Source organism: Scleropages formosus, chromosome 24 (assembly GCF_900964775.1).
Source record: "Scleropages formosus chromosome 24, fSclFor1.1, whole genome shotgun sequence".
Lineage (NCBI taxonomy): Eukaryota > Metazoa > Chordata > Actinopteri > Osteoglossiformes > Osteoglossidae > Scleropages > Scleropages formosus.
In genome coordinates this window covers 4,257,181-4,273,826 of record NC_041829.1, presented here as the reverse complement: position 1 = coordinate 4,273,826, position 16,646 = coordinate 4,257,181, and the positions used below count along the sequence as shown (strand labels likewise).

The 16,646-nt window shown below is 40.7% G+C and overlaps 2 protein-coding genes across 2 annotated transcripts in view; one reads left to right on the top strand and one right to left on the bottom strand.

Annotated features, from left to right (window-relative positions):
* Nucleotides 1-3,763: 3,763 nt before the first annotated feature.
* Nucleotides 3,764-11,582, top strand: LOC108936562 (cysteine and glycine-rich protein 2). The gene is made up of 7 exons (XM_018756003.2): nucleotides 3,764-3,844; nucleotides 6,162-6,203; nucleotides 6,563-6,681; nucleotides 7,822-7,990; nucleotides 9,251-9,380; nucleotides 9,515-9,608; nucleotides 10,747-11,582. The coding sequence occupies exons 3-7, from the start codon at nucleotides 6,570-6,572 to the stop codon at nucleotides 10,821-10,823; spliced, it is 582 nt and encodes a 193-aa protein (XP_018611519.1). The 5' UTR covers nucleotides 3,764-3,844; nucleotides 6,162-6,203; nucleotides 6,563-6,569; the 3' UTR covers nucleotides 10,824-11,582.
* A 1,429-nt stretch (nucleotides 11,583-13,011) lies between these two features.
* The window catches only part of zdhhc17 (zDHHC palmitoyltransferase 17), a 35,601-nt gene continuing 31,966 nt past the window's right edge, over nucleotides 13,012-16,646 (bottom strand). Inside the window, exons 16-17 of the mRNA XM_018756096.1 lie at nucleotides 16,087-16,181; nucleotides 13,012-15,670 (exon numbers count right to left, since the gene is read on the bottom strand). Coding sequence (XP_018611612.1) covers nucleotides 15,532-15,670; nucleotides 16,087-16,181 — 234 coding nt within the window. The 3' untranslated portion in view covers nucleotides 13,012-15,531. The remainder of the gene's footprint in view (nucleotides 15,671-16,086; nucleotides 16,182-16,646) is intronic.

The window sequence follows — 16,646 nt, the reverse complement described above, 5'->3', positions numbered from 1 at the left end:
GATTCAAGGGCCTTCTTTCTGAACTAAAAGAAAAAGACAGAAATTAACACTAGCCTGGTTCCCACACATGAAAACCATTGTGACAGAAGCCTCAGTGCACTCAGGTGGAATGAGCAGAAAAGACATCCCCTTAAAAGAGAGAAAAGGAGCTCTTGATAGAACACACACTGGGTAACTGTATGTGGCATTTCTGGGAAATAAATAAAAAACATACAACATGTAACGAAATGTAGAAAGTCACAGCCGGAGATTTAGTAATACAATGGGAATAGAATAAAATTCCTTTCCATGCATTTCACTGAAACTGGAATGCAGTTTTAATCCATTGTGAGTTAAATCTCACAAAGTTCTCTCTTACTAAATAGGATGTTTGTTCACTTTCAGTGTGCTGCACTGTCACACGACCTGAATAGAGATTAATGGCTACGTTTCTGTTTATTCCAAGTCTTTCATCACCCAACAGCGATCAAGCCCTCCGTATAAACTACAGCCTTCAGTTGCAGATTACATGTAAGCATTCGGTTTAATATCCTGCATTTGTTCCTGAAGGGCTGGCTATTGATTCAAGAGAAAAAATTGCCACTTTTGTCACAAAGCATGAAAGAAAGGAAGATATTTGTTATGGTTATTCCACACAGCAAGAAAAACAGCTTGAATAACTGATGGATGGAGGTTCTTTCTGAATGTGTATCATCTTGTGAAGCTAATAAGAAAGGGATGAAAAGTGAGATGTGTGGTGTCATCTTCAATGGCTTATAAAAATACCTCAAGGGAAATGTATCCCAAGTTTACATATGCAATACAGAAACATTTTAAACCTCAGTTTTGTAATTTTACTATTAACCATTATTTAGCTTGCACCTTTGTCCAAAGCACAATGTTTGTACAGTAAGATACTTACAGTCATGTGCCCATTTATACAGCTGGGTAATTTCACATCAATTCATGATAAGTACCGTGCTCAAGGGTACTACAGCAGTAGGTGGGACTGAAACCCAGGTTCTTCAATTACAAGGCCACACCTCTGATCAGCGCAATACCCACTAGCCCTATTTACAGTAGATTTGAGAAATTCATAAGTAACATATTTACATTTCTTATAACAACATATAAAAAAGAAAATATATATTTTCTTGGGGGGCGCAGTGGGTTGGACTGGGTCCTGCTCTCTGGCGGGTCTGGAGTTTGAGTCCCGCTTGGGGTGCCTTGCGACGGACTGGCGTCCTGTCCTGGGTGTGTCCCCTCCCCCTCCAGCCTTACCCCCTGAGTTGCCGGGTTAGGCTCCGGCTTCCTGCGACCCCATATGGGACAAGTGGTTCAGAAAGTAACAGTGTGTGTGTGTGTGTGTGTGTGTGTGTGTGTGTGTGTGTGTGTGTGTGTGTATTTTCTTGAGCATTTTAGGGATATTAATCCATAAGAACATGTTTCTTAGCTGACACTTTTCTCCCAAAACAACTTATAATGTCAAACAACTTACAATAATTTTGTTAGTTTAGTTAGTTTATACAACTGAAAGGTTTCACTGGACCATTCAAGGTAACTACCATGCTCAAGGGTACTAAAGTAGGAGGTGTGATGAGGCCCCTTCCACTGAAAAGCATCAGCTCTAACCACTATGCCATCTGCAGCCATTCCATTGTATGAATCCATCAGTCCCATTTGCTCTATCTCCAGCAAGTTCTGAGGGTCTAAGTATCCCCTTACCTTCTGCTCTTCTCAGACAGACACATTTCAACATCTGGAAAACGCTTCAGCAGCTAAGCAGAGTGGTGCAGCATACAAGTTTGTACCTTAGAACAAGTGTCTACAGCACGCAGATAGATCAATACCTAGACAATATCCTCCATTAGCACCTTCTCTGATTAATAAGGCCTGCAGTTATATCAGGGTCAGGCATTCAAGCACTGATATTTTCTGGGCCACAGTTTGTATAAAACAGCACACTTTCTTTTCCTTCAAGTGGATCATTTTTACATTAGTAGATGATCACTGTGCAGATTTTCCATAATGCAGATGACAAGCTACTGGCTGAGGACTGCAATTTCTCTGTAATTTCAACACAAAGCAGACACAGATTCATCACAGCCAGACCTGACGTAATCCTACAGGGTGTGTGGGCAGGGCAGACAGAGTAACGTGTACCATTACAGTTGACAAATGCATTTCGCACAAAGGCTTTCAGGCCAGTATCAGATACAGACGGAATCCAAAAGGTCCTTGGCTAGACAAGAGTATGAATATGTGCCCGCAAAACCATTCTTTAATCCGGCGAAGAACCTGCATTAAACATGAACAAATGAAAAACAAAACCCTGGCAATCAGGCGATGCTATCTGCGCTCACATATCACAACGGCAGACTGACACCTGTCTTTGTCCGTATATTAAGTGTGTCCATTTGACTTGTTGTCTCCAATACATTAATCTCAGAAGAGACAGCTAGGGCAGATCTTCAGACCGTATCATAGCACTGGCTGTACGTCTACACACTGACACAACAGTATGGATTTCAAAGGGACTATAGGCCTCTGATAATTCCAGTCCTGTGATTTGCTTTCTGTTCATATTTAGGGTGAATGACTTTTTCCCTCAATAACCATGACTAAACAGGACCCAGTACAGTGGCCAGTGAAGCGGAGCCTTTGAACTAAATGTCCCTGTGGATGAAGTCAGAAATTAAATTAGCAGGCTTCAAGCAGCCAGTCTTTGCTAGCTTTAAAAACTGAATTCAACAAATTTACACTCATTTATATTATGATGTATTGTCACAGGACTTCTATTTATTAACTACGATCAAACTGAAACAGCAAGGTTCTGGTAAAGTCCCAGATACAGCAATAATCAAATTGCAAGACAAAATTTCTTTAATTTCGAGCTACATTAAAACAGTGTTAAAGTGACTTAAAATGTGTTATCTCCATAAATTCTTATTGAATTGAAAAAAGAATACTAAACAGTAAGTGAAGTAGACAGAGCGGAACAAATGAGCACTGGGCAAAAAGTATGGGAAATATATCACTGTGTCACAACTACACAAAAATGTGTTGCTTCTTTAATGAGATCTCATATGTATCTCAGGTAAAGTGATGAATGTAAAAGACTCTATATTCCTGTGCGAGGGACTGCATGTGATTACTTAGCAATGGCATGGTTTCCCATCCAGGCTGTGTCCCATCATATGCCCTGCTCTGTGTATATATGGTGTGTGAGTGTGTGTATGTGTATCACCCAACAATTGAATAGACAATTCAAGTACAACTATCATGTCATATAAAGGTGAAAAATCAGAATATAAATTCTTTAAACAAAAAAACCTCACATTCTTTAGGAGGCTTAGGTTATTACAATTTTCTAACTTTCAGATGAACTGCAAAACCCGTACGCTTGAATGAAAAGCTGGACCTGACTTGGAATTTCCTCTATCTGTCTATTCCCCACCTCACGGCCATACATCGTCTGTCTCCGGTCCTTCACACGTCCCTCAGACTTCCCTACACTTCAGCTGCTATTATTGTTTCATTCTGAGATGTGCATAGCTTTGGAGAAAAGCATCTGCCAAATGAACAGAACAGAAGGTGAGCGGAACACATGGCACAATGATCATCCTGAGAAGGGCATTGTTTTGATGAAGCAAAACTCTCAACCTGGGTGTGTGATCAGGCTGCCAAACTGCAAGTATTATGTAATCCGGGCAGAAGGCAGCCCTGTGACTCCATCTGGGTGGACTCTGCAGACCTGAGACCTTCCTCCTCCAACCAACCCTCCTGAAATATGACCCACAGGGTAACTCCTGGCATTCTGCTGTGAGCCGGCGTCTGAAACCCAACTGCTTCAGCTACACACAAAGTAAGAACTTTCTCTCGTGAAATATTCAGTTTAGACAGTTATAAAACAGGGATTATCCATTTCTTCTGGTTTAGGGATCTTTATGCTGTGGTTGAGGGTGGAAGAAGGCTGAGGAACTGGTGAAGTTTTGGCTTCATGGTGTTGTGCGAATGTGTGTGTGTGTGCATGTCTCTCTTATTTCTATTTTTTCCCCGATCTAGAATTATTTGTTTTTCCAGTTTTGCAGGTATGATGTTTTCTACAAACCACATACATAGCACAGTCAGTGAGAAAACATGTAATGACTGTGTAAACGGAGTAAATTCCAGCTTTTTAAAAACTATATACGTGATTTCTATCAAATTTGTGTTGAATCATGCACTGAAGTTCTGGCCTTGGTTTGTTATGTAAAAACCCTTTCGTCATAATATATTCTCGTGCATATATCAAAACAAAGTAAAAATAGCTTCTTGTTTTATACTGGATGTTTTTTGACTAAGTCGACATGATTTACGAATTACGTTTCCCTGCTGAAAACGTTTTATACGCTATATCGTTTTAAAAACACTGTACACGCTGTTCTCTTACGTTCTGGAAACATCCAAATTCCTCCGGCCACGAGCGGAGCGGGCGGCTTCTGAAGCGAAGAGCTTCACACTTGCGTGTGTGTGTGTGTTCGTGACGTTCCATTGTAAATTCATCTTAATCTCGATTTGTAAACATTTCGCGAAGGAATTACCCGTAATGGCTAGAAGTACTCCGAAAAAGGAATGTACGTTAACAATTACCCGAGAATGGGTCAAGTCAAGTGTGACCTGACGTGGCGTCACTTCTTTCTGAATCCGCTCTCGATCCCAGTTAAAACCCTGACGCAAATTTATGCGTAAAGAACTGTGAAAACACCACACAAGGGCGCCGTGTGGGTATGAGGGTATTTTTTCTGACGTGAAAAATTAATGTTTCAAACACTGACTTGTTTTAAGTGAGAAAGCAGTGGAGTATTTTGGCTGCTGAAACTACTGGGTTTAGCTTCGGTCATGTGGTGTTATCAGGGTACAAGGGATTCGAACTAGAAATCGGTGCCAAAGTGCTTAATAACGCAGAGAGGTCCTCAAGTTTTCATAAGACTTGATTTTGTAAAAAAAAAAAAAGAAAAAGACAAACAACAAAAAAACCTTCCATAAAACTATAATGTTGGTTGGTTGGAGTTTAACAATTCTGTCAGACTTCATTTATTCCTTTCTCGTCAGCCGCTGCACCTACGCAGGGTGTGCTCCCGTCCATAACCAGACTTTTCATTTATTGTTCATTTTCTTCTATTAACTTTTAACAACGTGTGCCATATTTGTCAGAATCTGCCATTTCCAGGTTACTTTATTATCCATATAATTTGTAAAAGTGTAATAATAGAGAGGCACCTCCATTTATTCATTGGATATGTCAGGTAAAAGTCTCGGATACAGTTAAACAGAAATGCAGGTGACATTCAGTCCGCAACAACCAAATTTCCAAGAGCAGACAAGAGACAAAATAACAATTAAAAGTAAATAAACCTAAGGTGTATACACACACACACACGCACATTTTCTGAACCGCTTGTCCCATTTGCGGTCACGGGGAGCCAGAGCCTAACCTGGCAACACAGGGCGTAAGGCTGGAGGGGGAGGGGATACACCCAGGACAGGATGCCTAAGGTGTATATTTTTTCGAAAATCTGAACTTGAACATTGCTAACTCTGGGACTAAATATTTAATGACTCTGAGTCTGAGCCTCAGTAACACGTGGTGAAACTTATTCCCCAAAACCTGAGTTTGTTGAGTAAGTGCAACACCATGGCATTGTGTCCCTGCCTCATCCTGGAAGGCCGATGGGACTCTTCCATCTTTATAGAATTGGAAGGTCCACTCTTCAGATCTCACTCCCACTGCATCTATCTATCTATCTATCTATCTATCTATCTATCTATCTAGCTATCTATCTATCTGTCTTGGACAGAGGTTGATATAATAATAATAACAATAATAATAATAACAACAACAATAATACATTATTATTTTCTTATTATTTTACTTTGGAGTGGGTCTTGGAAAGAAGCTGTTGAAAGATGCAACATATATTAGCTGGACAGACTACAGTTTAGATGAGGAGATTCCAACTATTTTTCAGCAAGGACCACAATCACTACTATGATGAACTGGCCTGAGGGAAAAAATTCATACTAAAAATCATAGAAAGTAATCTTAAATGGTTCAACTGAATAAAAAAATATTTAACTGTATTTTATTTAGGTGCAGTGTGTGTTCAAGTGTGTATAACCATAATTGTATTTTCCCACAGTTTGGCAGAATTGAGTATATTGGAGTATACCAAATATTTGTGGTAAGTATATTCAGCTCAGTTCAACTGTATTGTCATTGTAGGAAGAAAGAAAGGAAATTTGATAGAAATTGAATATATGTGTGCTAATTATTTATGAGTGTTATATGTATGCACTATATATGTTTTTTTTAATGTGCTATACATATATGGGTGTGGTCCATGCCATATACACACACACACACACAAACACATATGTGGACTGCATGTTGGACTGCCTTGGTTTAAGCCATAGCAATACTGTTACACTATATGTAATGCTCTCTGACTGGCTACCTGCACTCAGAGACAGGAAGGACTTCAGTTTCCTCCTCTTTGTTACGACCCCTAGCACCGGATTTCTCTCTCTCTCCTTCTTGCAGCGCTGACATGCCAAACTGGGGAGGGGGGAACAAGTGTGGTGCCTGCCAGGGGACGGTATATCATGCCGAGGAAGTCCAGTGTGATGGCAAGAGCTTCCACAAGTGCTGCTTCCTCTGCAGTGAGTATTGGGAGGAGGACACTGGGCAGGCGGTGGGGGACTCGGAGACATGTGCTTGGGCACAATAGCAGCTGTGTTGCTATAGTCAATGAAGGCCGCTCTTTCTGCTTTCTGAGAAATGTCACCTAGTTGAGTCAGGAACGTTTTCAGACAGCTTAGCACTGAATTTTTTTAAGAAATTTTTGCATCCTAGCCACAGGAGACTGTAGAGGAAGATGCATCCTGCCAAAAAAACACGTGCTCTTTGTGCCATAACGGTCCCTGTGTCATGAATGGAAACAGGAGCATATAGCTAAAATCAGTGTTGCTAGTTACAGTAGTACATAATATAACAGTATCTAATTTAATCCGATTCTTAATTTGTGTATCATTCTTTAAAGATGTACTTCTCTGTTGTACAAGATACTCTAGTCGTACCTTGAGAAAACCTCGTGAGAGATGGACATCATGTGAGAGTCAGAATCAACCCTTTGGCTATTGTTAGATTAAACAGCTAAGTGTTCTCTTTATCTTTTTTTTTTTTACTGTATATTCAATTCTCTGGTTCATGTGTAATAGGAAGTCATCAGTCAAAAGTGAAGTTGGAAGGCTGTGTCCCTGTGTTTGAAATGTGTCGCCGCATGTTTCTCTTGAGCATGGTTTGCAATGGGCTACTTAAGCCGGTGGGCTGTGAAAAATGGAGGCAGCCATCCAAATTGGGGTGTGAGTGACGATGTCATTGGGGAATCTACCCTAAGTCTACCATGCCTGCAACCACTGTCACACATGCTCAGCAGCTTGATTTTGACAAGAAAAGACAATATGGCTCCAGGATGGACTACTTTTTTATACTTGCAACAACATCTTAGTTTGACCCAGTCAATGGTCTTAATCCATTTTATGCTGTAAATCTTCTACAGATTTTCTGTACTTTCCTGTTTTTCTGAAGAAAAAATGACAGACTGACAGAAGATTGCCAGTCAAAGCCCCAGTAGTACTCTGTTGCTATGGTATCTTGAATTGCTGCAGTAAAAACACATAGCTACATATGTACAAAACAACAAAATAACAGTATCATTCGTTTAACAGAGCTGTAATGAAAAGTTACCATATTCCATTGTGAGGTTTTATTGCACCTCACAATGCTATCTCTATTTGCAGTGGTCTGCAGGAAGGGTCTCGACAGCACTACTTTGGCCATTCATGACAAGGAGATCTACTGCAAGTCCTGCTATGGGAAGAAATATGGGCCCAAGGGTTATGGCTATGGCCAGGGGGCCGGGACCCTGAACATGGACCGAGGAGAGCGGCTGGGCATCAAACCAGAGGAGTAAGTGTTAGTTACTGTGAGAAAATTCAAACCTGCCCATTCAGAAAGGCCGATCTTTGGCTAGTTGAACCTTTTTGACCCACTGGGACCCCACACCCACAGGGTACCCCACACTAGGATTGCTACCTCCTGCTTTGAGAAATAAGGAACGCCCTACAGAAGAAGCTGGGGGAGGGGAATTAAACTTAAAGTGTTAGATCTACCACTTTGTCCATGGCTTGAACTTTCTGTCAGTTGCACGAAAGGTTAATAAACAAGAAAACAAAGATGCTGGTAATTTATTCAGAAATCAAGTTTTCTCATTTGTCCCGAGTTTGTGGCACAGCAAACCTGATCTTCTGAACTTTCTCTATGATACTTTAATTGCCTTTTTTCTTAATGGCCTTATCTATTTTTTCACTTCTAGTGTAATTCCAGTCTGTCTGTCACCAAACTGTTCCTTTTATCCATTTTCTTTCCTTTTATTTTTTCTGTCTGCACATTCTTGTATGCACAGTGCTGCAGCCACGTGCCGTTTCTTTTTGGGATAAATACAATTTTTGTTCATTCACTCATCTTTCATACTTTCATTTCACATGGAAAACGTCTGGTACTCTTTATTGGACACTGGGTTGGTTTTGGCCTGATTTTGATTGGATGTTGAGCATTTTCTGCCCCAAAATCATGTGAGCCTGTTTGAATACTGACAGTATTACTGTGATTTAGAGTGCTTTACGCAGACCTTAATATGCCCCTTAGGATTGTCGAACACGGGGTAAAGATGTGCAGGTTGCACAGCTCTCAGGGTGGGAGATAACACCATCCAAGGCCTGTTTACTGGGACCCAATGGGACCTAAAGTCAGGTGATGGCAATTATGAAAGGGCTCACTATTTAAATTGGGCTCCTGAACACCCCAGTAATCTTGAGGTGTTCAGCAGTTCGCCGAGCTTGGCATTTAGATTGCAAACGTTTCATCACCGGTCGAGGTGACATCATCAGTGCGCGGATTGATGAAGTCACCTCGACCGGTGATGAAACGTTTGCAATCTAAATGCCAAGCTCGGCGAACTGCTGAACACCTCAATCAACAACCCGAGCTACGAAGACCACCAATCTTCTCAATAATTTCCACCCCAGTAATCTGCAAAACAATGTGATTCATTTAGGTCTCTGGAGAACTGGGGGAGAAGAGAACCAGCACAAGCACTTCGTAAGACCAGAGACCTGCTGGGAGTTCTTGGCAAGTGTGAAAGTGGTTAAGTTTGTACTATTTTTGCAGGAACCATGGCCATCGGCCCACAACGAACCCCAACCCATCCAGGTTCGCTCAGAAGTTTGGGGGATCCGAGAAGTGTGCACGCTGTGGAGAATCCGTCTATGCTGCTGAGAAGATCGTGGGAGCGGGCAAGGTGAGGAGAACAGGGAATATGATGAAGAATGGAAAGTCCAGTATGGCTACAAGCCTTCATTCTATTTTCTGATCCTACAATTTACTGATCATAAGCAATCAATTAACCATGATATACTCTTGTCCCACACAAAGCCGTGGCACAAGAACTGCTTCCGGTGTGCCAAATGTGGGAAGAGCTTGGAATCCACCACCCAGACGGAGAAGGAAGGAGAAATCTACTGTAAAGGTGAGATTCCCAGGACTTGTGCCAACAACTGACGACGTTCTGGTAACAGCCAAGGAACTGCTCAAACCTGTTTTTGCGTATTGGTCTTGTAAAGCACAAAATAGGGACCTTACCCTGAAGTGCAGCCTAGCTAGTTAATAACATCTAACCAGAACCAAGTCAGTACTGATGTCTCTGTTGTATTTTATGAAAGTGCATAAGCTATTAAGCCATTTACATCTGCATTGTCTGCCAGTAAACAAAAGATTGAGACAGAAATAGATACCACAGGCTGGAGTGGCTGTGTTTCCAGGCACTTGTTCAAGCACAGAGAGGCTCCTTGTCAGCATCCCGCAGCAAGGTCCTTTGGAAAGGGCAGCGAGCCTGAGGATCTCACGTCTCCATAGGCTCAAGTCGTTCCAAACGCGCTTAAACAGTTGCACATGTCTCACGGGGCAATTGTGGTCTGAAATTTCCAGATCCACTTGAGAGCATTTCTCCATGGGTGGAACTTGTTTACTCTGTGGTAGCTCACTGAAGTTGTGCATTTGTGTGCTTAAATTAGCTGCCCGTAGCAGAAGTACGGCAGAGAATTTATCGACATAGAGAATATATACTTGATGTGGGCATAGTAAGACAGTATCAGTACAGAAATTCAGTGCTAAATCTAGGAATTTGGCCAGGGTGGCATAGTTACAGCTGCTGCCTTGCACTCATTCCAGGTTCAGATCCCACCTTCTGCTGTTGCACCCTTAAGAAAGGTACTTATAGGTAATTGTTAGAATGAAGAATTACCTAGCTGTAAAAATGGGTAAATAATTTTAAGTTGCTAAGGGGAATAGGATCAGTTATGTAAATGAGCGTAAATGCACACGTACTTTGACGATTTTTGTCAGTGTGCCCCCTCTAGTAATCTGTAAATGATGTACATACACAGCAGGGTTTCTTGACTGTGGCAAAAGTGGTCGACATTTACGTGAAAAATCATGAGCGATGGCATAAACTACTAAGTTTGGAAAGTGAACACATCAGACAACAATGCTATAAATCTTTCTGCCTATAGGTATTTACATTGTGTCATAATTTTTGCCTGTTTAGTAAAATATAGTATGTATATGGGTCTGTTAGTCTTAAGTAACAATTCTGTTTTCCTTTGTAGCTTGTTATGCTAAGAACTTTGGGCCGAAGGGCTTTGGTTACGGTCAAGGTGCCGGAGCTCTAGTCCACGCCCAGTGAAGGCACATTCCGGCAGTGTCCACACAGAACAGGACCCAAGGGCTGAAAGTTTTGTGTTTCTCCAAAACTGACTCAATACTGCACCAAGGCCATCAATATTTTAATTCTCACACCCCAAAATATTGGTAATTGACGACTTGATGTGAATACCAAAATTATTCTGTGTGAATGATGGCGACTATCATACAGTAAACATTAGGTAAAGGAACACCTATCTCAGAAATGAACAGGACCTTACATCAGTGGAAAAACCCTGTTTATTTTTCAATTTTTTTGAGACCAATATGCCATTTTTTCACTAAAGGAAAATTTAAAGATATATTTTTTACTAACAATATACATGATCAATAATGCATTTTTTTTAAATCAAGATCATGAAACCATCTGATTATTTCTAATTAAATATGTTGTCCCTGATTTTCATTTTTATACTGTGGAATATAGTTCAGGAATGGATTATTCCTTCTCTGCTGTGGGACTGCTGCACAAAATCTAGGCTGTCTTTTTCATTTCATATTGCAATTTAATAAAGGTTTAAAAGAAATACATGTTTGAACAATCTGTACTGCTGCATTCATATCTGGGATGAATATGAAGTCCATAATCCTGAATGTTTTCAGAATGCCCTTACCAGTACAAGGGAATAAATAAGCATAAGGGCACAGAATGGATTTGTGATTCATTTGAAACTTTAAATGCTTCAGTGTGGACATTTTGGAACTAATGGATTGAGGAAGGTGACCCTGTTTGACTTTTTTTTTTGGAACTGCTGGAGGTGTGGTAAAGTACCAATGCAGTAAGCCAAATACACCAGGGTTACCTAAACTCGAGTTCAGTCCATGTTGTTTTTGTGCCACCAAGAAAGACTGGTTTTTGTAATATTTTGCCTAAATTTTTATAAAGGTGGCAGCCACTTCTGGTGTTTTTATTTCAGCCTCCTTTCATCTATCCATTACATCATTTTATGTCAAAAGTTTGGACAATTGGACACTAAACCCTATGAAGCTTGTCTAAGGTGAGCTAGAGACAGAGACAGTCCTCTTGCCTAATAACCATGTTTACTTAATTAGTTATGCACAAATGTATTATACTGTGTTTGTGTAATTATGCTGTAACTGCTTTAGATATCATTTTTGAAATGGTATTTTGTATTTAAAAGGATTCTGAGATCACTTGTGGATGAAGAACAGAATAGGTCTGCACCCAGGGCACTCCTTCACTTGATGTCAGTGAATTTTAATGAAAAAAGCAGGATCCTTTGTACTATATGGGGTTTTTGGTTTAGTTTGTGCTGTGGGTTTCCTGGGTTTCACTTCTACCTCTCTCCTTTTAAAGGTATAATTTTCTTTTCCTTTGCCATTTCTACCTCTGCCTTTTTTCCCAATAAAATGGGATTGGAACTGATTACTTCCTGAAACCCAGCAAAAAGATGAAAGGAAGAAAAAAAAAAAAAAATCAAATGTTTGCTTTTGATGGGGGAAAAAATGCCAAAAAGTAATTAAGGGAGGATGCTGGAAGACCTGCAGACACAACCCTCAAGAATGAAGTTGGACACTGCAATTAGACACCCCTTGCTTTCTGTTGTCTTTTTCAGCAGATCACAGCAACAACGTCACCGAGATGAAGAAATTAATAAGATAGAATCACACACTGATTTATGGTACAATATGCCCATTTTTCTTTGTTTTACCTAGGGATTCTCAAAAGATTGGCAGAGTGGGACACAATCAGGGATTGAAAACATTACTTTTGAGCTTGGACTACACACAGATACTTTCACAGGATATTAAGAGAGATGTGGACAGTAAGTCTTGCTTAAATACTGTCCATTTGATCAGCCTTCTCTCTACCTATCCATCCATGAAAAAAGCACAACTGACAGGTAGAGTCCATACCAACTTTGCAATGTCTGTGAATATAGCCCACCACAGTAAGGTGGGGGGATTTTTATGGTGAGGCTTCAAGGTCACATTTATAGGCAATATTTTATTCTAGGGCTGTAGCATTATATACATGCTATAATGATTCCAAGGATGTGCCATAAGGTCCTTCCTGGCTACCCAATAGAAAGAACATCGTAAAATCATCTTTCAATAAAAAGTAAAACAAAGCACACTGTGATCTCATATATTTTCACATTTAAACAAAGTCTTTTATTATTAAAGCCATTAAAATGTTATCATGCCCAATATGAAGTTAAGGTAATGACCAATAAGTGGGTGAAGAGGCACTGTAAAAGATGAGATCTGCAGTATTTTCATGTGCTTTTCCACATGGGCTGGCATGCTTTTGCGTCGTTACTGACGGTCACATGCCTTTTTTAAAAAGAACATTGAATTAGAACCGACTTTCGCCCTCAACAAAACAAGTACCAGCAAGCACAGCGCTGAGGGGGCCGTGTCAAGGGCTGGCGACAGGACCTGGTCGTGTTGTTGGTGCCCAGTGATGCCGTACCATTCGGAACAACAGAGGCAAGCCAGACACGGGGAAGGTGCACGCGCACGCACGCACGCACACAAAAAGAAAACTATAAAAAGCCCGCTCTCCTAATTTCACATATCTTACTATATATCACGTTCAGAGCTGTAAAGCACACCCTGGAGTAATAATTATGCCATACGCATAAATTTAAAAAGGTAGCATTTGACCCCTGATATGGAACTTTTCATACAATATACCTGGAAAGGTGGTTACCGGCACTGAGAGAGGCCAGCTGTGCCTCCGATGACACACACACTGGGGTTTTTTTTTTTTAAAAAAAAAAAAAAAAATGGTTAAGGTATCGCAAATACTCAACATTGACTATTTACACACACATGGCTCCCTTTGGCTATGATAGAGACGATGAGTGTATGGCCAGCTAAGTCAGTATGAGCAACAGTAAGGGAACAGCCCGGTTTTAAAGCATCACACATGCACATTAAAATGCCTATAAACAGCTGTGTGGGACATCACTAAAAGCTAGTGTTTACAACTGTATTATTATTATTATTATTATTTGTCTGTGGGGGAGCAATCTGATGGAAATGAAACAAGCAGCTTATAACTGAATGCTGACAAAATTCACACGTAAAAAGAACAAACTAGATCATTTATATACAGAAAGACAGTCTTTACATGTGTTTGAATCTGTTGCTACTGCTTAGTCTTCCTGTATGGAAAAAAGAGACAAACATTTGTGGTCACCACCCTTTGAATTAGTGTGGGGCTGTGGCCCTCTCCTGTAAACATGAAAGTGTTCCTCGGAAGCCGGGAAATCAGCAGACTTCTTTTGCGACGAAAATCTAATCAGTGCAATATGTTAAGAAAGTAAACAACTTGAAAATGACAACTGTCTAAACACAACAAACGGAATTAACAATACTTCACTGCCTTTAACCGTTCCATAAAATCCCCCACTTTAGCATCCTCTTTCAAATTCATTTCCGAGTCCTTACACAACCAAGAAGTGATCATGTATTTCAAAATGAAATGAACTAACATCGACAAACATGTATCATTGGTCAACAGTGATTTGTGTTTAGTTTTAGCTATATTTTTCTATGGACCTGGTCACATATTTCATAAATATGTATTCAACGACTTTTAATAATAGAACTTTTCAGTTACTAAAGATACCATGATTTAAAATGTATCGAAATAATTCTTAAATATAAAATAAATATGAGTTATTATGCCAGTGTGGGATATAGTTTCCACTGCACTCAAAGTAACCTCCTGTCACAGTTCTTAAATCTTTACATTCTTCCTAAACACCGATTTGTTACTTTATTAAAATGCCACAAATACAAACTTTTCTTTGCAGTACAGCCTGTTTCATGTATTTTTTAACTGCTTTATATATATTCTGGAGGACCCAGCCCTTACAGTGATCACACCCTTTAATAATAATAATAATAATCTGCCTGTACATAAACCTTAGTTTATACAATATTTTTACACAGACCAGGTCACACATATTTAGGAAGGATATATTCTACAGCTGCTACAACTGAACTTTTCATTAATTATTTCATTATTAATCATACTGTCATTTCACTTGTATAGTCTTCAAAAATAAATACTTGTCTAATTATATGAATGTGAGATGTAACTCCCACTCCCCTCATCATTATGTCACAATAAACTCTAATCACAATTGCCTTGATTCCTAACACTCTACATATGTCTCTGTAGGTTTGATGTCACATTTTCTCAAATTCCAATGCCTCAGGGTCAGCGGGACTTTGGGGGTTTTATGAATCAGCAGGAACAGCAAACGGAACAAGTTTCAAGTGTAAACCAAGTTTGAATACTCATAAAAAAGAGGAAGTAATGTAAACAACTAAATCAGAAATAAAGTGACACTGAGGATGAAAGAAAAAACATAAAGGGAACAAAAACCGCATTGAAACATATTGCATGTCTTGCAATGTATGACTCCTATATGGAGGACAAATCGTTTTTCTCTTCCTCTTCCTCCTCATCTGTCCACTCCCCTGACATACCCGGCAGTTAGACACTGTCCACGTCAGGGAGAATAGGTGCTGGGGGGGCTCACTAGGGGATGGTTCTTCTCACACCAGGTCTGGGGGTGGCTGCGTCATGGCGACCTGTAACCGTATGCTAGTCCTGGCGGATTTCAGTCTCAGCAAAGGGAGATGATCCAGGCAGGTGCCCCCGAGAGCGCCCAGGGGACGGGGCGGACAGGGGGGCTGCCACGAACCGCTTACACCAGCTGGTAGCCCGAGCCGGATGTCTGGTCATACTCGATTGTGTACTGCGTTGTCCAGTCCACTACCACCGGCCGCATCAGGCCGCAGCAGCGGTACTCGAAGAAGTCAATGAGATTTCGGACACACCCGTGGCTGGGAAAGACAGGAGGAGCAACAACAACGATGAATATGCTATGATGCTATTAGACTCCCCATTTTTGCTTATACTTTTCTCCAGAATGACTTAAAATGTTGAGATCCTTATAATAATTTACCCACTTATGCACTTTGGTCATTTTTACTGGAGCAATTCAGGGCAAGTACCTTGCTCAAGGGCACTACTGTGGTACTGGGGATTTGAACCCCCTTCTTTGAGATAAAAGAAATGGTTCTAAGCAGTGCGCTACCAACCACACCTATGCAGATATTTCAAGATACAGGGAGAAGGGTGAATGACTACTTACATTCTCCACATCTACACATTCTCATTACACTATGCTTGGGTGCTGTGACTCATGTTAAGAAGGTGTTGCTCTGACATGACATCATCTATTCATGACTCTACTCACTTGAATGGGCTCTCGATGGATGTTGTTGTAACTTTAAAGTGCTTGTATCTCCTGGCATTCATCCTCTCGTTCGTGGTCACGCCAAGGCAAGCGATCTGAAGGAGGAGAGCACAAAAAGCGACATCACCAATTTCCAAAAGGTTACCAAGGCACTCTTAAGGTGTCTGAATACTGAAGATGTCGGTTTTAAAGGTTGGTTTTAAACACGTTTCGCTCTGTTGTACACCTCAGCACAAAGGGGACGTCATGAATCATTAATGAAATATTGAAGTTGTACAAAAAGTTCCAAGTACGCTAGCTCCTCGTGTTCAACACTGAAGTTAGATGTTTACAGATTTTTCCAGTTTGTTTATTTGTAATTTTCAGCTGTATTTTCTTCATTGTCTATAATTTATGTTTGCTGCGGAGTGAAAGCAGCCAGCATTTCTGTACCACACACACACACACACACACAGTTTCAGAACCGCTTGTCCCATACAGGGTCACGGGGAACCGGAGCCTACCCGGCAACACAGGGCATAAGGCCGGAGGGGGAGGAGACACACCCAGGACGGGACGCC